The sequence below is a fragment of the Cupressus sempervirens genome, chromosome 11, assembly GCF_028749045.1.
Source record: "Cupressus sempervirens isolate cs-2001-9-10 chromosome 11, ASM2874904v1, whole genome shotgun sequence".
Taxonomy (NCBI): Eukaryota; Viridiplantae; Streptophyta; class Pinopsida; order Cupressales; family Cupressaceae; genus Cupressus; species Cupressus sempervirens.
Window position 1 is genome coordinate 84,311,257 of NC_143128.1, and position 19,098 is coordinate 84,330,354.

The 19,098-nt window shown below is 35.7% G+C and overlaps 1 protein-coding gene across 1 annotated transcript in view; it reads right to left on the bottom strand.

The window, feature by feature from the left end:
* Window positions 1–910: 910 nt before the first annotated feature.
* Window positions 911–19,098, bottom strand: part of LOC149528338 (putative hydrolase C777.06c) — a 124,911-nt gene continuing 106,723 nt past the window's right edge. Inside the window, exons 6-9 of the mRNA XM_089811700.1 lie at window positions 15,180–15,238; window positions 2,321–2,356; window positions 1,372–1,481; window positions 911–1,252 (exon numbers count right to left, since the gene is read on the bottom strand). Coding sequence (XP_089667826.1) covers window positions 1,195–1,252; window positions 1,372–1,481; window positions 2,321–2,356; window positions 15,180–15,238 — 263 coding nt within the window. The 3' untranslated portion in view covers window positions 911–1,194. The remainder of the gene's footprint in view (window positions 1,253–1,371; window positions 1,482–2,320; window positions 2,357–15,179; window positions 15,239–19,098) is intronic.

The following is a 19,098-nucleotide window of genomic DNA, read 5'->3' on the forward strand; positions in this document are numbered from 1 at the left end:
AAGAAACAAAGCCTTAGGTATTCAAAATTGTTATCCTGCATCTAGTAATCTATCAATTAGTCTTGTGATATTAAAATTGTCTTTACATTATTTGGCAATCTTTTTTTAAATGTGCACGCCACAAGTTTGTTTGTAAACACCCATCATGTATAGGAGGTGTAAGTACAAGAGGAAACATATGGATTGTCATCTTGATATGGACCTCAAGTGGATGTCGATGTTACTTGACGGCACAACCAAGAGATCCAAAGCTTTTCTCTTGGGCTTACATATGACAATCAATGAACCTCCATTATGATAACCTCTTGACTCTATAATGATGGCTATTAAATCTTTGGAGAACTGTGCATAGGGAAAAGAGGTACAAGCACCCCACTAGGTAGGGACCTTGGCTCAATGAGTGAAGGCAGAGCTATCATGCTTGTTCTCTAATTTGTTTGAAATGATGTTGTAGATATTATAAGAATATCATGTATATATTTCTTATGTTATGATTGCAAGATTCATACTAAGGATAACACTATTTGAAGAGATATTTCACTTGGTAATAACATGGACCCTAGTTCATTGCAATTGCAAATCTAGGGGAAATTTAAGGGCAAATTAGGAAGGGAAAATCACATTTTAATAGGTTAAGAGTTTGAAACTCCTAATTTTGTTAGTTATGCATCACTACCATAAGAATTAAAAAGAGCAATTAAGAATTATATTTACTTCCAATCTAGACATATAAATAAATATTTTTCTTCTTGATCACCAATTTTAGGAGGCAACTAGTTTGGATGATTGAGCTTTCGTTTTTGACATTTCTTAGAAGGATACGAAGAACAAAAGAAATAGAATTTTTACTCGGAGATAAATTGATCAACATAGCCATTATATATGACTGCAAAGTGAAAATTTTAAAACATTATAAAGAAAATCACCAAGATCACAGTTTAATATCAAGAAGCAAATTGTACACAATAAAAGTATGTAACATAAAATACATATATCCTTATCGAATGTGGCCACTTCTGATAAACTGTTTGATATGTGTTTCAGTGCATTTTAATCATTCAAATGTGCAGCATCTGTATGTGCAATCTGATCCTTTAGCTTCATGTATCAACTTAAGAGCAAATAAGTGGTGATTTATTTATACAATTGTAGAAAGTAAAAGAAAAGTGAAGCTTCGATGTCAAACATTGCATATTAGAGATTAATGGGGATCCTCAAACCATCATAAGCCAATTGAACATCTATTCCTTCTCTGCATTTGATGGCAAGTAAAACTCAAACTATTTGCAGAATAAAAAATGTTAAAACAACATAAGCAAAACTACCTATTAAATTTTGCCCTCTTCTGAAATTGTCTTCATCAATACTTACCTATTAGACCACTCTGCCAACTCCTCATTGTCTCTGTAGTGTTCAAACTCATGACTCATTCCCACAAACAGGGCACGTTTTGGTTGAATTCTCTTCACTGCTTCAAGGCTCTGAGTACGATAAGGAACCAACAAGAAGGTTAGTGAAATACATTCTTGACAATTCATATTCACAGTGGAACAAAATTTAATGTGTAAAGCATTGCCGTGTGGTATGTATCTCAACATGGACTCAAATGGCTTAAGTGGTAGCCTCAGAATCCCAGGCTTAGTGGTCAGCTAAGCAGATTATTTTTGAATTGAACACTTGAGTCTGGCTTGAAAATAAGCTAGAAATAAGAATCTTCAGGGCTTAGTTTCTTATACATAATCTATGTGCGAACATTGTCACCAACATTGATCTTGATAAGGGACTTGAGGTTTATTAATTATTAATTTATTTATAATAATAAAAATGGACCTCAACTACATTTTGCTAAGTGCCTAAGAAAATGTTCTCACATAGATTTTAAATTTAATGTGTATGATACATTTCAATTCAAGTTAATTTTCTGTTCCATAAATAACAATATGTGCTTTTGCATAGATCTTTTGATGATTAAATTACTTCAGAAGCCATTTTCGCAAGTATTGATATGGGAATAGGAACATCTCCAAATTTATAGCCAACTTTGGATGCCTGGATTTCCTATTAAAACCGTCAAAAATCAGACAGTGTACAGAAAATCGAAACACAATGATGAGAACAATGAAGGAGGGAGAAGTAAAAAGGTTAGATAAAGTTTTAACGGACGGTCCCAATTTATTGGTTTCAGTCCCTTACTGAATTTGGAGGAGTAATCAATAATGAATGTTCAAAAAAATAATTTTCATGGTCTTGTAATTATATGAAAGTGTATCATTTACTTCCATTGCTGATATGCACAATAAAATTAAGTTTGTGTACTTACTTGAGGAAGCCAAAAATGAAAATTATTCGGTTCTTTCTGCATCAAACAAGAATCATGTATCAAACATTTGTACTTCTCAGCAGAGTTATGAATTATCACTTAACAGTTAACACAACGTTCATTTTAGAAAAGTAATGTTTATAACATTTCCTTTTTCCCACTACTTAGAAAAAATCAACTGCAAAGATGGAGAACACATTAATTAAATGCAAATCCTACTTAACCTATCAAACACAATTCTGTGTCATAACAAATAAATGGTACTGATTTATATTATTTAAAATTAAGACAAATTACAGAATAATGTCATCAATGAAGATAAATTTTATAATGCAGTGTGCGAAAATGTATTGATAAACACTGCCTTCAAACCAAAATAGCTCAAGCAATATGTTTCTCTGAAGTCATTGAAATAACTACCCAAAAATATTCAAATATACTACAAATACATACAATTAAGAGTAGGCACTTAATTTTTAATGGGTTAATTGTTACACTGCCTGCCATGTTTGAATCTAACACAAGCTATGTGGCATCCAGCTTAGAGAACTCTTGGTTTTTCTATTGGCCAAAGTCACTTAGAACACTCACCCCTGTCCATATCAGATTGCATTAACATAGCCATTTTTTTAATGACAAGAATGCTAGTAGGGGTTGAAAGATGACCTCACTATTATTTTGATCTTGCCTTGGTGTTCCGAGATCAACGAAAGAAAAATAAGTGGCAAAGCGACAAATTTGTTTTGGGTTAAAAAATTGTTTGGTATTCATTACTATAAACTAACACGCACGTGCACATGTGTATCTAGGAAGGAGCACAAGGAGGGGGCATGTGAGATTGCCACTAGGCATGTCACATCATTATAATGGTTAACGACCATTAGGTAAGGACCACATGAGGCCACCTCATAATTATGGTTGAGGACCATCGGTTTAGAACCATATGAGGCCCGCTGGGACCTAGGGTTGAGGGTCAAGGGCACCCTATTGTAGCTCCCAACTATTATACCCACATGAATCAATTATTGAGTTGAATAAGAAAGGGATCTTCAATAATAAAAGGAGGGGTTGACATGATGGAGAGGAACAGTGTAAACCCCTCCACCACCTCATGTTGATGGTTCAAGACCATCAATTAAGGACCACATGAGGTCACAAAGGATAAGGTCCTTTTGTCAGGCCTAGGGTAGAGGATACTTGGAGCACCTCATGATGTCTCGCAATGCCACCCTTGCTGATGTAGAGCAGGGAGGAGTGTTACAAACCAATCAAAGTCAACCAGTTTTCCAATGTTACAAACACCAACAATGGTAATCTTCCTTTTTAACTCTTCTATTTACCTTGTAGACACTAATTATGGCTAAAACTTATATCCCTTTTAGTAATGGCCTCAAACCTATCTATCCACAAACCTAGGTTCTTTTCTGTCTTAGTACACCCTAGATGACCTTATGTAAATCATGTCCTTTCCACCGCATACCGTGTAATCCTTTTACATTATGACGTGTCCACTCGATTGTAAGCAGTGTATAATGCTCCGAAGGATCCCATGACACTGCTTCTCTTCTCTACATCCTTGCTTGCAATGGTGGCTATGCTCATACCTCTTAATAGCTTCCTTAAGATTCAACGGTTCTCCTATCCTTCTATATCCCCTCGATACTTGTGTTCACCTGAGTTGATGTGCCGATGTGGCAGGTTCACGTACATGGCTCCTTGTTAGTGTTCAATCCTTTGGAGACCCCATGCTTGAACTTCTATTTATCTTGATCTTGATGCCATCTTTGCATTTTTCTCCTCCCGTTATATCCCCCTATTTAATGTTGTGTCACATGTTATATATACTCCTTATTACCAAGGGACATGACGTGTACGGGTGTCCAGAGTATGGATTCCATATTGCCAAATAATTAAGGTTTTAAGGAAATAATATATGTTTATTATTTCTTCCATCCTATAATATCCCCACTATTAGGATTGATTTGAAATACTAATACCTTCAAAATAAATGTTAGGTTTAAATACTAACAATTATAGATATATTATTCTTGTCATAAATCTGGCCATTATCTCATTCTCATCTAACCATTTATACAAGGTTACTCATCTCTCGCATTGGCACGATAGCCATTTATACGAGGATCTCACTTCTTGCACTACCACTATAAGATTCCATCAATCCCCATCTTAGCCATTTATATAAAAATGACTCTTGACTCTATACTGACATGAAGCCATTTATATAGGCGAGCAATGTTCTTATATTGGCACTATGGGTTCTTAATCATTTTGTAAGAAATATATGTACTAAATAATTAATTAACTTATATTCATAAATATAAATAAATTCATAAACTTAATTAAATAAATATAATCTATAAACATTCCTTTCTTACCTTCTTCTTTTCTTGGTCTATGTGGCTCTATCTTTAGTCGGCCCTTCAATGAATTATTCTTTCTAGATTATCTAAACTCTATTTACTTTCCAAAACTCTTCATTTTCTAATTATAAGGATAGGAAAAAATATACTTTTTCATTTCTTTTTTTCCAAGAGTCACAACCTTTCATAATACAAATCCTTTGAAAAGTCACAACACTTCATAGTTATAACCCTTTCGAAAAGTCACAATACTTCATAACTAAAATCCTTTGAAAAAATCCCAATACTTTATAATCACAATATTTTTGAAGAGTCACAACTATTCATAATTATGACCCTTTCAAAGGTTCACATCCTTTCAATATCATTCATACCTTTTCAAAAAGTCATTTCATTATTTTCTTCATAATATTACTTTCCTCTTCCATTTTTCCTTTTTGAACTCTTCTTTTCTCCTCTTTCTTTTTTCCTCTCTCTAAAATAAACTCTCCTCCTTTTTATATCTTAATTTTAAGGAGTCATGTCTATTTGTTAAACATCTCGACTTTTCATTAGATTTAGCTAATTTATATTATTCTATGGTATATTATTTATTTATTTACTTATTTGTGTATATTTTATTTATTATTAAATTCTATTTAGAAAGTTAACATACTTTCTACAATATTGTCTCTTGTATTTAATTTTATTTCTTTCTTTACTCATTAAAATTTTATTATTTATTTTAATTATTTAAAATATTATACTAAATATTATTTTATTAATAATATAGATTAAATAATTATTGTTTCCTTGTTTTATATTTTAGTATTAGTTTTAATATAACTCTATTATATATTTAATAACATTGTATTATCTAATTATGATTTAAATTCTATCTTAAAATGGAGATATGACACATCGTTTGCTATTGTTCAATTTATCTCAATGCATAACATTGATTTATTGATTAATTGTTTAGGTGTATCTTTTTTAATTAATTTGATATATGTGAAATTGAATTTTATGCTCTAATATCATATATTCAATCTATTATAAGTCTAAATGAATTATGATTCATAATCCATTAGTTATTTAAATATGATTTAATAATATATTTTATAATTAGAGGGGTTGTTACATCAACAAATAACATAAAATACCTTTCATTTTTTTATCCTTTAGTTCTGGTTGGTATGCATAGATCAATATGAACTAATTCAAGAGGCTACAAACTTGAATATTCTTTAAGTTTAAAACTTATGCTTGTCTATTTTCCTCATTGACATTTCTTGCCAATTATGTTTTTCGGCTTAAAAATTTTAGGCATGTGTCTAATTGAGTTTAGAGAGGTGATTTTTACTAGCTTGTCAAAGTTGAACCAATCTTCGGTGCCAAAACAACTCTTATAACTTTGACTCAATAAACAATTTTTGCTCTTCACTTCTATTAAATCATACACATTGTTATCAGTAAGTTTATCCTCTGCTATTATTTCACCTTATTTTGACTTTCTAATTTCAAAGCCTTGATCACTAAAGTTAACCGAATATACACAATTAGCTAAAAATCAACAAATTTATGTTAATCCATCAACAAACCAAACATTATTTACCTCCAACATAACATTTAGGTTCAAAAAGCCTTTACCCCATATTGGCACTGCAAATTTATCACCAAACTTCACTAGATCACCATTCAAATCTGCGAATGTAGTAAACTTGTTTTGTCTCCAGTCCTTTGAGCATCCACTCTCAACAATCCATAAGTTCTCTTTTGTAGTATGCAATGTTGTAACAAGTGTTTTGTATCCTTTTTTCCACCAGACTTTTACTTCTTTCTGATTAGTCGGCCTATTTCTTAAATCAATATTTTTTAACCAACAATTCTGACATGTCCTAAATTATGACATTTGAAGCAAACCAAGTTTAAATTGTTTAAGACACCAAAAGAATTTGGACTTATAAAATTGATCTTCCACCTTGACATAACCCTGAAATTTACTGCTTTATGACCAAAACAATTACAAAAGTTACAATATCCATAAAATGAGTATGTTCTTTTAGAAAACTATCTATTGACTTCATAATCCATTTTATTACTGCATTATTTGAATTTTCAACTTTCTCAAAACCTACCCCAATTTTGTGTAATGGATACCCCCGTCATGTGCTACAACCCTTATGGCTATGAAATGGTTTGTCTGTATTGTGTTTTGTTTGGCATGTAACATGAATATAGGAATGAAAGCATAAACATACATCACAGAAATAACTAGCACACTATATTTATATTGATTTCCAAATGAATAAACAAGTGCAATACTGACTCACTGAATACTCCAGCAATAGACCAAAATAAACATTGTTTACATCAAATAGTTGATGGTTTGGCCATTGCATTGATCTACTGCAAATAGTATGTGGCTGCTACAGTGACGTGGCTGCTACAGTAACACAACTGCTATATTGATGGGGCTGCTACAATACACGATTGCTACAGTGACGGCTCTACTATAGTACACAACTAAAAGCATAGACTCCAAAAATCAATCCCAAGGATTGATGTCTAGGACTCTAGAGTGATACAAATGAGGACATCCCTAGATGCCCAACACAACCTGCAAACTGCAAGTACTTCAAATATTCTTCTCATCCAATCCCATGCCCGAACAATGCCCTCAAGCTCTCCTTTTATTCCCACTTTGTAGGGTTGGCCCACTTTTCACAAGCAATGTGGGATTAAAATAAAATAAATGGCATCTTATGTCTCCCTTGGGCGTCACCCACACAACCCAATATAAATAATATTAAAGCAACACTTACATATTTTAACATTTAATTTAAATGCTACTTCAATAATATATCAAACTAGGAATGACTAAGCCAAATCACTTTGAGATCCCTCTGAACTCTTCGCTAGCCCTCGGGAGCAAAGCAAAACTAGGCTAGCATCAACATAGTTGACACTTGCTAAAGAGGGGACATTACAGTTTGCCCCCCTTGAAATTCCTCATCCTCAAGCAATCTTAGTCCCATCTATTGTAACACCTGCTCACCTTCCTATGTAGCATCCTCATCTGGCAAGTCTTTCCATTTTACCAAGTATTCCTTAACTACCTTGTTCCTAAGAGTCCTCTACTATAACACCTACTCACTTTCCTATGTAGCATCCTCATCTGGCAGGTCTTTCCATTTTACCAAGTATTTCTTAACTACCTTGTTCCTAAGAGTCCTCTCCCTGGTATCCAGAATAGCTTCAAGGACCAGCACAAGCTTACCCTCCTCATCCATCGGTGGAAAATCTGCAAAAGGTACAATTCATTGACCAAAGGATTTCTTAAGCTTTGACACATGAAACACATTATGCACTCGACCGCCCTTCGAAAGCTCAATCTCATAGGCAACCTCGCCCACTTTGCAAATCAATCTGTAGGGACCATAAAACCTAGACTTCAACTTCTCGGCTCCGCTATTCTTGAGCGATGACTGCCTTTATGGTTGTAGTCTCAAGTAAACCACATCCCCTACCTCAAAACTACGCTCTACCCTGTGTTGATCAGCATACAACCTCTGTTAATTTTGAGCCTGTTGTATGTTCTCCCTGAGCACTCTCAGGATATCTTGACTATCCTGCAATGTCTTTGGCTTTGGGCACCCTATTATCCCCCAAAACTAAATTGATGAAGCTAGGTGCTTCATAACCATACAGTGCCATGAAAGGAGTTATCCTAATGGACATATGGCAAGTGGTATTATAACAGTACTCTCCCATATGCAACCATCTGACCCAAGCTCTCTGTTGTGCACTCGCATAGTTCCTCAAGTATCCCTCCACAAATTCATTCACAATCTCTGTCTGCCCATCTATCTGTGGATGATAACTAGTGCTTGGTGTAAGATCTGTACCACACAACCTAAACAATTCCTGCCAAAAAACACTCATAAATTTACTATCTCGGTCACTGACTATGAATCTAGGCAGCCCATGTAACCTGAATATCTCTCTGAAGAAAAGATCTGCCACCTGTGTTGTCGTGTAAGTGGAAGGAATGGCAAAGAAGTGAGCGAACTTTGTCAAGCAGTCTATCACCACATAGATGCAATCTCTCCCCTGCACTTGTGGTAACTCAGTGATGAAGTCCATTGAAATACTTTCTCATTTCCTATTAGGAATGGGCAAAGGCTGAAGCAACCCTACGGGAAAAGTGTTCTCTCCCTTATTCTACTAACACACCACACACTCTCTCACATGTCTCAGCACGTCATCCTTGAGTCCGTTCTAGGTGAATCTCTCACGGATCTGCCCATAAGTTTTAAAGATCCTAGGATGTCCAACTGTAGGCACATTATGAAATGCCCTCAAGATCTCCTCTCTAAATTGTGATGTAGGAATCAAATAGATCCTATCCTGAAATTTGATCAACCCATCCAACATCGCATACTTGTCATCCTGAATGATGCCCACAACTATCCCAGAAGCCCAGTCATCTCCTACATACTCTGTTGCAATCCGATCTCTCCAATCTCCTAAAATTTCTGCCAGAGCACATAAGTGAGGTCTCCGAGATAAAGCATCAGCCACCACATTTTTCTTACCTTTGACAAACTCTATGTCAAAGTCATAAGCTTGCAATTTGGTAACCCAATTCTGCTGCCGGTCATTAAGATCACGCTGGCCCATCAAGTATTTAATACTATTGTGATCAGTCTTGATCACAAAATGCCCACCTACCAAATAAGATCGGAATTTGGCCAACGCATGCATTATGGTCAACATTTCCCTATCGTAGATAGAGTAGCTCCTCTCTACTCCTCGGAGCTTCCTACTCTTGAATGCAAAGGGGTGTCTCTCCTGCACGAATACTGCCCCTATCCCATCTCTTGAAGCATCACACTGAAGCTCAAATGGTTTCGTGAAATAAGGTAGAGCTAGAACTAGACAAGATGGCATCACTTGTTTGAAATAGTCATAACATCTCTACGTTGCCTCTGTCTAAGTGAAGGCCCCCTTCTTGGTGAGATTCACCAAGGGTGTGGCAATCTGTGAAAATCCCCAACAAACCTCCTATAAAAACCACATAAACCAAAGAACCCCTTAAGTTGTGTGAGGTTTGTGGGAGTAGGCCAATCTACAATAGCTCTAATTTTTTCAAGGTCAACCCGAACACCATCTGCACTAATGATATGCCCAAGGTAAAGGAGCTCGGTCATGCCAAACTCGCATTTAGATTCCTTGGCATACAACTCTCTCTCCAGAATAGATAACAACTCCTCCAAATGTTGTAAGTGCTCCTCCCAGGTGTTACTAAAGACCAAGATGTCCTCAAAGAAGATCAAGACGAATTTCCTCAACTGCCTCTTGAATATCTAATTCATACAACTCTGAAATGTAGCGGGTACATTGCTTAGCCAAATGGCATAACCATAAACTCAAAGTGGCCATAGTGACATCAGAAGGTTGTCTTCTCAATGTCCTTTGCTCTCATCCGGATCTAATGATATCCAAATCATAAATCCATTTTGGTGAAGAAGCGTACCCTATGCAACTCATCAATCAGCTCATTAATCCGAGGAATGGGATACCTGTTTTTAATTGTTTTCTTATTAAGTGCCCTATAATCAATGCACATGCTCATCGTCCCATCCTTCTTTACCAAAACTATTGTTGAAGCAAAAGGGCTTTTGCTAAGACTAATGTGCCCCATCGCCAACAACTCCTTAATTGCCTTCTCTATCTCATTCTTGTGTTTCTTAGGATGACAATAGGGAGTAATCATAACTAGTTTGGCTCCCTCCTCTCGAGCTCAATAACATGCTCTAACCCCTTGTCAGGAGGAACCCCACGTGGAATCTCGCCAAATACTTTAGCGTGCATGTCAAGTATTTCTTGGATATTTGGTGGATGATTCTTCACCTGTGGCTCTTATGAAGCTGGCATAGTGAAACATTCTGCCGCCCACTCTCTGTCATCATGCCGAAAAAGTCTCTACATTCTCCTCAAGGAGATTACTCTGCAGCCCCCATCTAAAAGTCCTCTAAGTACAAGAGTTCTGCCCTCATGCTGTAATCTCATCTCCAATTTTGCTAGGCTTAGTATGAACTCAACTAGCGAGGCTATCTATGTCATGTTGACGATGACATCATAATCTCCCATGTCTACTACATAGAACTCATAGCCATCTCCAAATCTGATGTAAAGATTAGACATCTTTCGAGTGCATAATAATTTGTCACCGTTAGCCACCATGACTCTAAACCCAACATGTTCCTCAGTCTGTAAACCTCTCTTGGCTACCAATTGTGCATCTATGAAATTATGTGTAGCCCCAATGTCAATGAGTGAGATCACTTTTTGCCCCTGGATAGTACCCTTGACCTTAAATGTGATTGCCTTTTGAGCCCCCGTTAAACGTGCCAACAACCTCTCATCCTTAGGAATATTGCTCTCCTATATAGTGCTACCCTCATCTAAATTGGAGTGTTGAATCTCCCTCTCTGATTGTGACTCCTCTGCTGAGAAATACTCCATTTGATTTGCCTTATCCTTGAGAGGGCACTTATGAGATAAGTCCCAAGGCTCTCTCCAATGAAAACACAACTTCTTCCTCCTCAACTCATTCAGGGTGTCATTATCCAACTTATTATCCCTTTTGGCCAAGCATCCTTGTGAAAAGGTTTTTTGTCCTCCTTATCCTTCTTCGTATGTGAATTCCTAGGCTGAAATCTGCTCCTAAAAGAAGGTGCTAATTCATGAGCCTTCTTAGTTGCCTCCTGTAATGTAGCTGGATCATGCTCCTTGACCCAACCCCTCAAGGGATTTGAGAGTCCCTCCATAAACAACACTACTAATCTCCTCTCTAAAATATCTGTGACCAACACAACTAACCTCTGAAATTCATTGATATATGTCTCAACTAATCCCCATTGCTTGAGCTGTGCTAATTCCTTAAACTGTAACTCGGGATCTTTGGTATCGAATCTCTCTAGGAGCCTCTTAGTGAATTCCTTGTAAGATGTGATTTGATTATGCCCCAAGGTTACCATGCCATGGTGCCACCACTCATGCACTGGGCCATCCAAATGAATAGCCGCATACTTGATAGCCTCCTGCTTAGGCATAGAATTCAGTTGCAAGTATGTATTGACATTCTGCACCCAAGCTCATATAGTCATCTTCCCTGAAGCATCGTAATAAGGTAAAGAAAGTTTTCCAAGTTTTCCAACTTTCTTTCTCAGATCAATGTTTTGATTCCTCCCTCCTACTCTAGGCATGTGTCTTGTCCTCAAGTCCATATAATCTCTTAGGGAAATATCTGCCTGAAACTCTGGTCCACTAGCCTCCCAATCCCTCCTAAACTGATCCTATAACTCGATAATTTGTGGTTCATTTACTGGTTGAACTAGATCTTTGGGTGGGAAGGTGGGTAGAAGAGGTCTTGAGCTCACGCAACTACTATAGTACACGATTGCTACAGTGGTGTCGTTGCTACAGTACACAACTGAAACAATACTCTAAAGATCAATCCCAAGGATTGATGGCTAGAGTGATACAAACGAGGACGTCCGCAGATGCCCAACACAACCTGCAAATTGCAAGTACTTCAATTCTTCTTCTCATCCAATCCCATGCCTGAACAATGCCCTCAAGCTCTCCTTTTATTCCCACTTTGTAGGGTTGGCCAACTTTTCAAAACAATGTGGGATTAAAATAAAATAAAACAAATTACATCTTATGTCTCCCTTGGGCATCACCCACACAACCCAATATAAATAATATTAAAGCAACACTTTCATATTTTAACATTTAATTTAAATGCTACTTTAATAATATATTAAACTAGGAATGACTAAGCCAAATCACTCTGAGATCTTTCTAAACCCTTCGCTGGCCCCCGAGACCAAAGAAAAACTAGGCTAGCGTCAACATAGCTGACAATTGCTAAAGAGGGGACATTACATTTTGATACTACAATCATGTTGTTGAGCCAACATAACACTAAGCATTTCAAAAAAAATCAGAAAATTTACTTGCTTATCAGGTATAAAGTTGAGTTTCTTAATTTCATTTCTTAAACCAACAATTTCACCTTCTAACATGAAGCAACTTTTGGTTTTAAGAGTGAGTTTAGAATTTACAATGTCTAGTTTTCTCTTAGATTCTTCAAGTTCAATTTTCAAATTTGTAATAACTCTTACTTTGGCTTCAATATGTAGTAACCCTGTTTGGTTATAGCTAAGTCAAGCATCAATTTCTTTCACATTTCAATGGTTTGACAATTTTTTTAAACACTTGGCAAACAACCCAATTCCCACTGAATATATGATGTCTTAAATTTTCAAACGCAATATCAAGATGTACAACAAAGTGATCACAAATTCATTTAATTTTGGCCTTATAGTTTTTCATAAATAAATACCAAACGCTAATAAACAATTCTGAAATGAATCACACTAGTCTTTGAATTCATTCATTGACAAACCATACGACAATATAATAAAAAGGTAATTTAGTTGTTGGCTGATTGCTATAAATCAAAATTTGAAGCCAGCCTATTACACTTTCAAACTATGTAATACAAACTGAATTATACAAATTAAGAACTTGGTCTTTGCCGTAGAATGTAATTGCAAAGTCAAATTGAAAGCCGCATGATCCAATTTCAATCTGGCGTTCATAGTCTACCCTTACCAATGCTGCCCAAAACTGATATAGAAATCACGCCAAATACAAGAACCCTTGGCATTCGAGCTATAAATCCAATACACTAATTCTAATGCAAATCAAACAAATTGGGATATCCAGAATTACCAAACTCCAATTTGTAGACTAAACCCTCGCCCAGCAATAAAGATAATTGAAAATGAATTAAAACTAAATTCATCAGCAAGTCAGTCGCTTCTTAGCCACAGTAGAAACAGTATGAGAAGTCTCTTCAATTTAGATTGTAAGATAAATCAATACCACTTTACCTCAGCGGTGGATTAATGCACAAACTTAGTCTCAAACCCTTATACTTCAGCAAGGGCACATAAAATCAGAACTTCAAGAAACGTCACAAAGACGGCAAAGCAAAATAAGATAATCAAATGATCGGATGCTTTTCTCATCAAATGTCCTCAAATTTATAATCTCCAAATGGCACCAGTTTCCCAAAATAACTCCATTTACACAACATTAAAATATAATAAAGTGTTATTAATATAATTTATTAATTGCTTTTGGCTCCAAAAATGACCTTTTCCACCATAACTTAATATTTTGATGTGCAAGGCCACTGTTTCTTGTTCCCATGATTTAAAACTTTTTGTCCCGGTTCCAATCAGCTATGATACTAAGGTGACCAACCAACAACACCAACAAATAGAGCAACCTCAGCATATTTAGATGAATAATAATAATAATTCAACCATTTTGTGTAAAAACCACTGAAGCAGCATCAAAATCAAAATGAAACTGATGATGAAAGACAACACCAAAGTGATCCTGATAATGAAAGACAATGAATGAACCTCATGGGGTGACATACTATAAATAGACGCTCCCTCCAAGATTCTTGGAGTCCAAACTGAAAGCTTGAAATAAAAACTAAAAGCATCACACAACTCCTCTAACTCAACTAAGCCAATTGGAACCAATAGTTTGACTTACTATAAATAGTAAGTCCCTCAAATGGAGCCAAAACACACCATAGGCTACTAAAATGCCTATAACCCCACAACTGAGACCCTCAAATCCCACTATCAGCATCACGAGGGTCACGATGGTGAACTAACCAAGCCAAGTGCAAGAACCTGTTAAAAATGGGGAGATTACACAATATCTTTTGAAAGTTCATTACCTAAAATAACTTTCTTGCAGGTTTCTTTTAAAGCACATACTAATTCTGCCTCAAGGTCAACTTCATATTTTGCATTGTTGCTTGACTCACCATCGCTATAATCTGTTAAACAAGGTCCTAAAGTCATAAACAATGTTTCATAATCATCGAATCACAACTGTCATAACTCTCATTCTTAATAATAAAACTTTTCTGCTTAGCAAATTTCTTTGACTTATGATTAGATAATTTTCTTTTAAAAACATTTTCTTCACCACTATTAGAATTAGAACACCTAGAAGCAAAATGACCATTTTTATCACAACTAAAGCATTTCTTAGGTGACTTCTTATTATTAAACTTTTTGAGCCTTTCTACTAGACTTGCTAATTGTTCCTCTAAGTCTTCTGTCTCTGAACTTTCTACCTTTTCCTTTTTTGTTGTTTTGAAAGCGACTTCCTGTTTGATATCTGTGTCACCTTTTTTAGGGCAGATGGTTCACCAAGGAACCTTCAGTATTGTAATAGAAGATAGATCCAAACTAGCATTTACTTCAAAAATAACTACTAGTTGTTGAAGTTCTTCTCATCCAAAACACAGTAGAACATAAAACAGTTGCAGTTAAGAATTGCCTGGATATATAACAACAGAGTTTCAACTTATAAAGAGAACAATGTACCTTGTATAGTGTATCAAGGATAAGCAAATCTAATTGCCCACCTACGCTGCTGGATAACACTGTAAAGGAAACAGAAAAGAACTATTAAGCTTGTTTAACTATTGCAAGATGAATGTTATTTGCCAACTACATGGAAAACAAAAAAACAAAAGGAATTTCATTCATCAAATCTTTGGCTCTACAAAATATAATTGTAGACCATGATGGTTTGCGTGTTTATGACAAGTTCAGTCTATGATGGTTTCAATGCTTATGCTTTCAATCATTCAACAACTCTTTATTGAATAATATTTGTTGAATTTCTCAAACAGGACTAAGGATTCATTTATAGCCTTAAAGGCTTCTTAGATAGATAGACAACTATATGTAAACCTGCTCCCACCAAGGTCAATAACAGTTGTCTAAGTTAATTCAATTTTGTTTACAAGCAAAGTGCATAATTATGGTTATAAAATTGAGACCTCTTTTACCAAAATGTAGTGGTCTGCCCCTACTTATAATTTGTGCACTCGAAATGGATCCCAAACTTTAGGTGATGGTGACCAGTGGCATCCAAGGAATATTTGAATGCACATATTTGTGGGGATGTTAATTTGCATACTGATAAAGCAGAATGGAATACCACTTCTTCATTGTCCAAGGAGACCATACATGTAACACTCTACAAAGAGATAAGCCAGAAGATGGTTGTATATCACAACCACAAATTTGATCACGCAAAGCTAGCATTCAGGATGATAGAAAAAGCTAGCCTGCAGCATTCTTGAGATTTTAATCAACCATATTTTGAACAACAAATCCCTCATTTTGTTCCAAATTTTAATGACAACCCCAACAAGTTTTAAAATCACATTGTACACCAACTTACTGAACCCCTTTGTTCACAGAATTAATTCATTTCCAATCTTTTTAATGTCCCCAATTTATTGTGCTGTAGGTATTGGCCAATTTTCAAGGATTTTGGTAAGAGTACAGGTGAGCTAGAAATCATCTACTGTTCCCATTCTTGGAGAGCTCAGTTTCATTTTTTCTTGGCATCCAATGATGGTCTGGAGTTATCATAAGTAGGCAACACACATAGACGGATTGATATAAAAAATACAAACAGATGCAATGGAAGACTTGAATACCAAACTTTGTACTTTTTCTCAGTGGTTTAAAGTTAAATAAAGATTCAAAAAAATTGTGCTCAGATATTGTACATGGTGATTGATTAAATGCTCTGTTGTTGTCTACAATTCATCTTTTTCTAACTTGTATAAGTTAGGATATCAAGGATATTTCTTATTTATCAAAGCAACTTTCTGTGCTCTGCGTGATTTGATTACTTGGCTTCTGTAAACCAGAATTAAAATCAACTTTATTAATTCACAGCAATTATAACAAAGAGAATGGATTATTAAGAAGAACTAAGAAGTACTACTCTTGTGCATGTTTATACAAGGTATAGAAAATATTTATGCCAAGTAATTAGAGTTTTAATTAGAAAGTTGAATATTCATGACTTTGTAACCCTAGGAGAAGGCACTGATACTAAATCATTAAAGATGATTTATTAAAGTTAGATTTCAATTTAAGTTCTAGAAGTAGGCGTGTAGATAAAAGTCGGAGAAATAAAGCTTTAGATTTTTACTTCAGGTATTTGTGCCACACTAAGTGAATCTAAGATTAAGAACCAAAATATAATCATAAATCTGCTCAAATTAGAAGGTACACCTGCCTAGATCTTAAAAAGCCTAAAGAGTACGAAACTCTTTCATTGGAAATATTCTTGTTGTTCACCAAAAAAATCGCTTGACCTAATCATAGAATAGGGCACATTCTTAGGGTTTTGCAATCTCTGGTTTTGGGAACCAACATACTGGATGAGGATGTAGATTACTTGATGTTTTCAAATCTGTGTCAATAGCAAAAGAAAGAAAGAAATATCAAAAGATAGTAAAGAATGCATTTGGAAAACTAAAGAGTTAATTGTGCTAGAACAAGGAAAGGAAGAGGAATCAGTTGTTTGTAAGTTGCAGCCTACAGGTGACTCAATGAATGCAAAAATCAGCCATCGTGTGAGACTCCTAAAGAAGAAATAACTTTGAATTAAGAGGAGACGCATAACGCACCATTGTGCCATCAAATAGTTCACAATTTAAAGAGAGTACAATCATGGGTCAACCCATTATAGATGTTGAGAGTAGGACACCAAAGTACAACACCTATTATGGTTTTTGCAACAGCAGTTCTAATCATGGAGTAGCATCCATTTCACATGAAGGCAATGATGTTGTTGAGTCTTCCCCTATTGGTACTTAACTCCAGAGTGTTACACATGAGATATATATATTGTGATTCAAGCCACAAGTGTTCTGATTTTGTATATCAGACCTTGGAAGGTGTGAAAAGACTCAAGAAATTTGTGATGGATGGTCACATAGACCTAAGAAGGCCAAGATAGATTCTGCTCAAGTAAGACAACACTTGCTTGAGGTCACAGCAAGTTACAAATAAGCTTGATAACACAAGAAGACGAAGGGAATCATATATTAGACCATTATTTCTTCCTTGGAAGATGTGAAAAGACTCATGCAATGTGTGATGGATGGTCACATAGACCTATGAAGGCCAAGATGCTTTCTGTCCAAGCAAGACAACACTTGCTTGAGGTCACGGAAAGTTACAGTAAGCTTGATAACGCACGAAGACAAAGGGAATCCTATGATGGTGTTGTTGGCATTATGGTGGATGATTGGTTTAAACCATAATGAAGATGTATGATTGTCATCAATGGCAACTATGACAATTATCTAGATGACAACTAAGTCTGAACATGATTGGTGAAGAAAGGAACATGATCAGTGAGGGTATAACGAAGACAGGATATGATTGGTGACTGCAACAAAGCAGTCGAACAATATACAAAGCACCTTCACAGTGGTTGAGGTAGAAGATAAATCAAGAGATATGATCATGTGTACAGTATACACATGATTATCCCATTGCATGGTTGAGACCAAAACCTGATTGGTTGACTGGTGTAATGAGTTTGAATTATTCATATATCAAGCGAAGGAAGAAAACTCGACGATAGTTAGAAGATTCAAGATCATTGAAAGGTATAGCATGCACGATCCTATTGAATAATGTGATAATAAAGAGTGAAGGTTATGAGATATTGAGTTGATATCAGTTGGATTGTTAGATCAGTATAATGCAATATTAAAGTGGTGCATTGGGAAAGGTAATATATTTTGGCTATCTTAAACGATGAACACTAAAGATCTCAATGAAGGCCGACGCGGTCAAGGTAAAACATATTGAGACATCGAGATATGTGAAATGCTTAAGTTGTTTGAGTGAGAAGCTTAAGGTTTGAACGAATGGTCAGGATTAAGAGGCAAAAGTTGTGCCTAACCAAACAGTTCTGAAAGGAGGTTTGTAATAAGGAAAATATAGGAGTGAACAAAGTAGATCAGTGAAGTGTATGAAATGATCAAGATACAATGCAGTCGAGAGCAGAGAACAGTTGCAGGAGACTAGAAAGCTAATTGGTTCTGACAGGCAAGGAGTGCCACATCCAAATCAGTGATTTAAATGTCTTTTAGCAGTGACAACATGCAAATCTCTGAATTGGGTGAACCCTAAAAGGTTCTAGTTGTAAATCTCTTAAAAAGGGAAGCTCTTAAAAGAGTATTCGAAATCCTCTAACAAGGTAGATCTTAACAGATCTTTTGTACTTCTAAAAGGTACAAATCACTCCTAATAGGGTGAACCCTTAGAAAGGGTAATTGAATGCTCCGAACATGGCAACTCATTTACTGCAATAGTGAGCTTGCAGGTCTCATTCCCACCATGATTTTCACCCTCTAACAAAGGTTTTTGCGATACCAAAATCACTATGTTATGTGTGATGAGTGTGTCATGGTTTGAA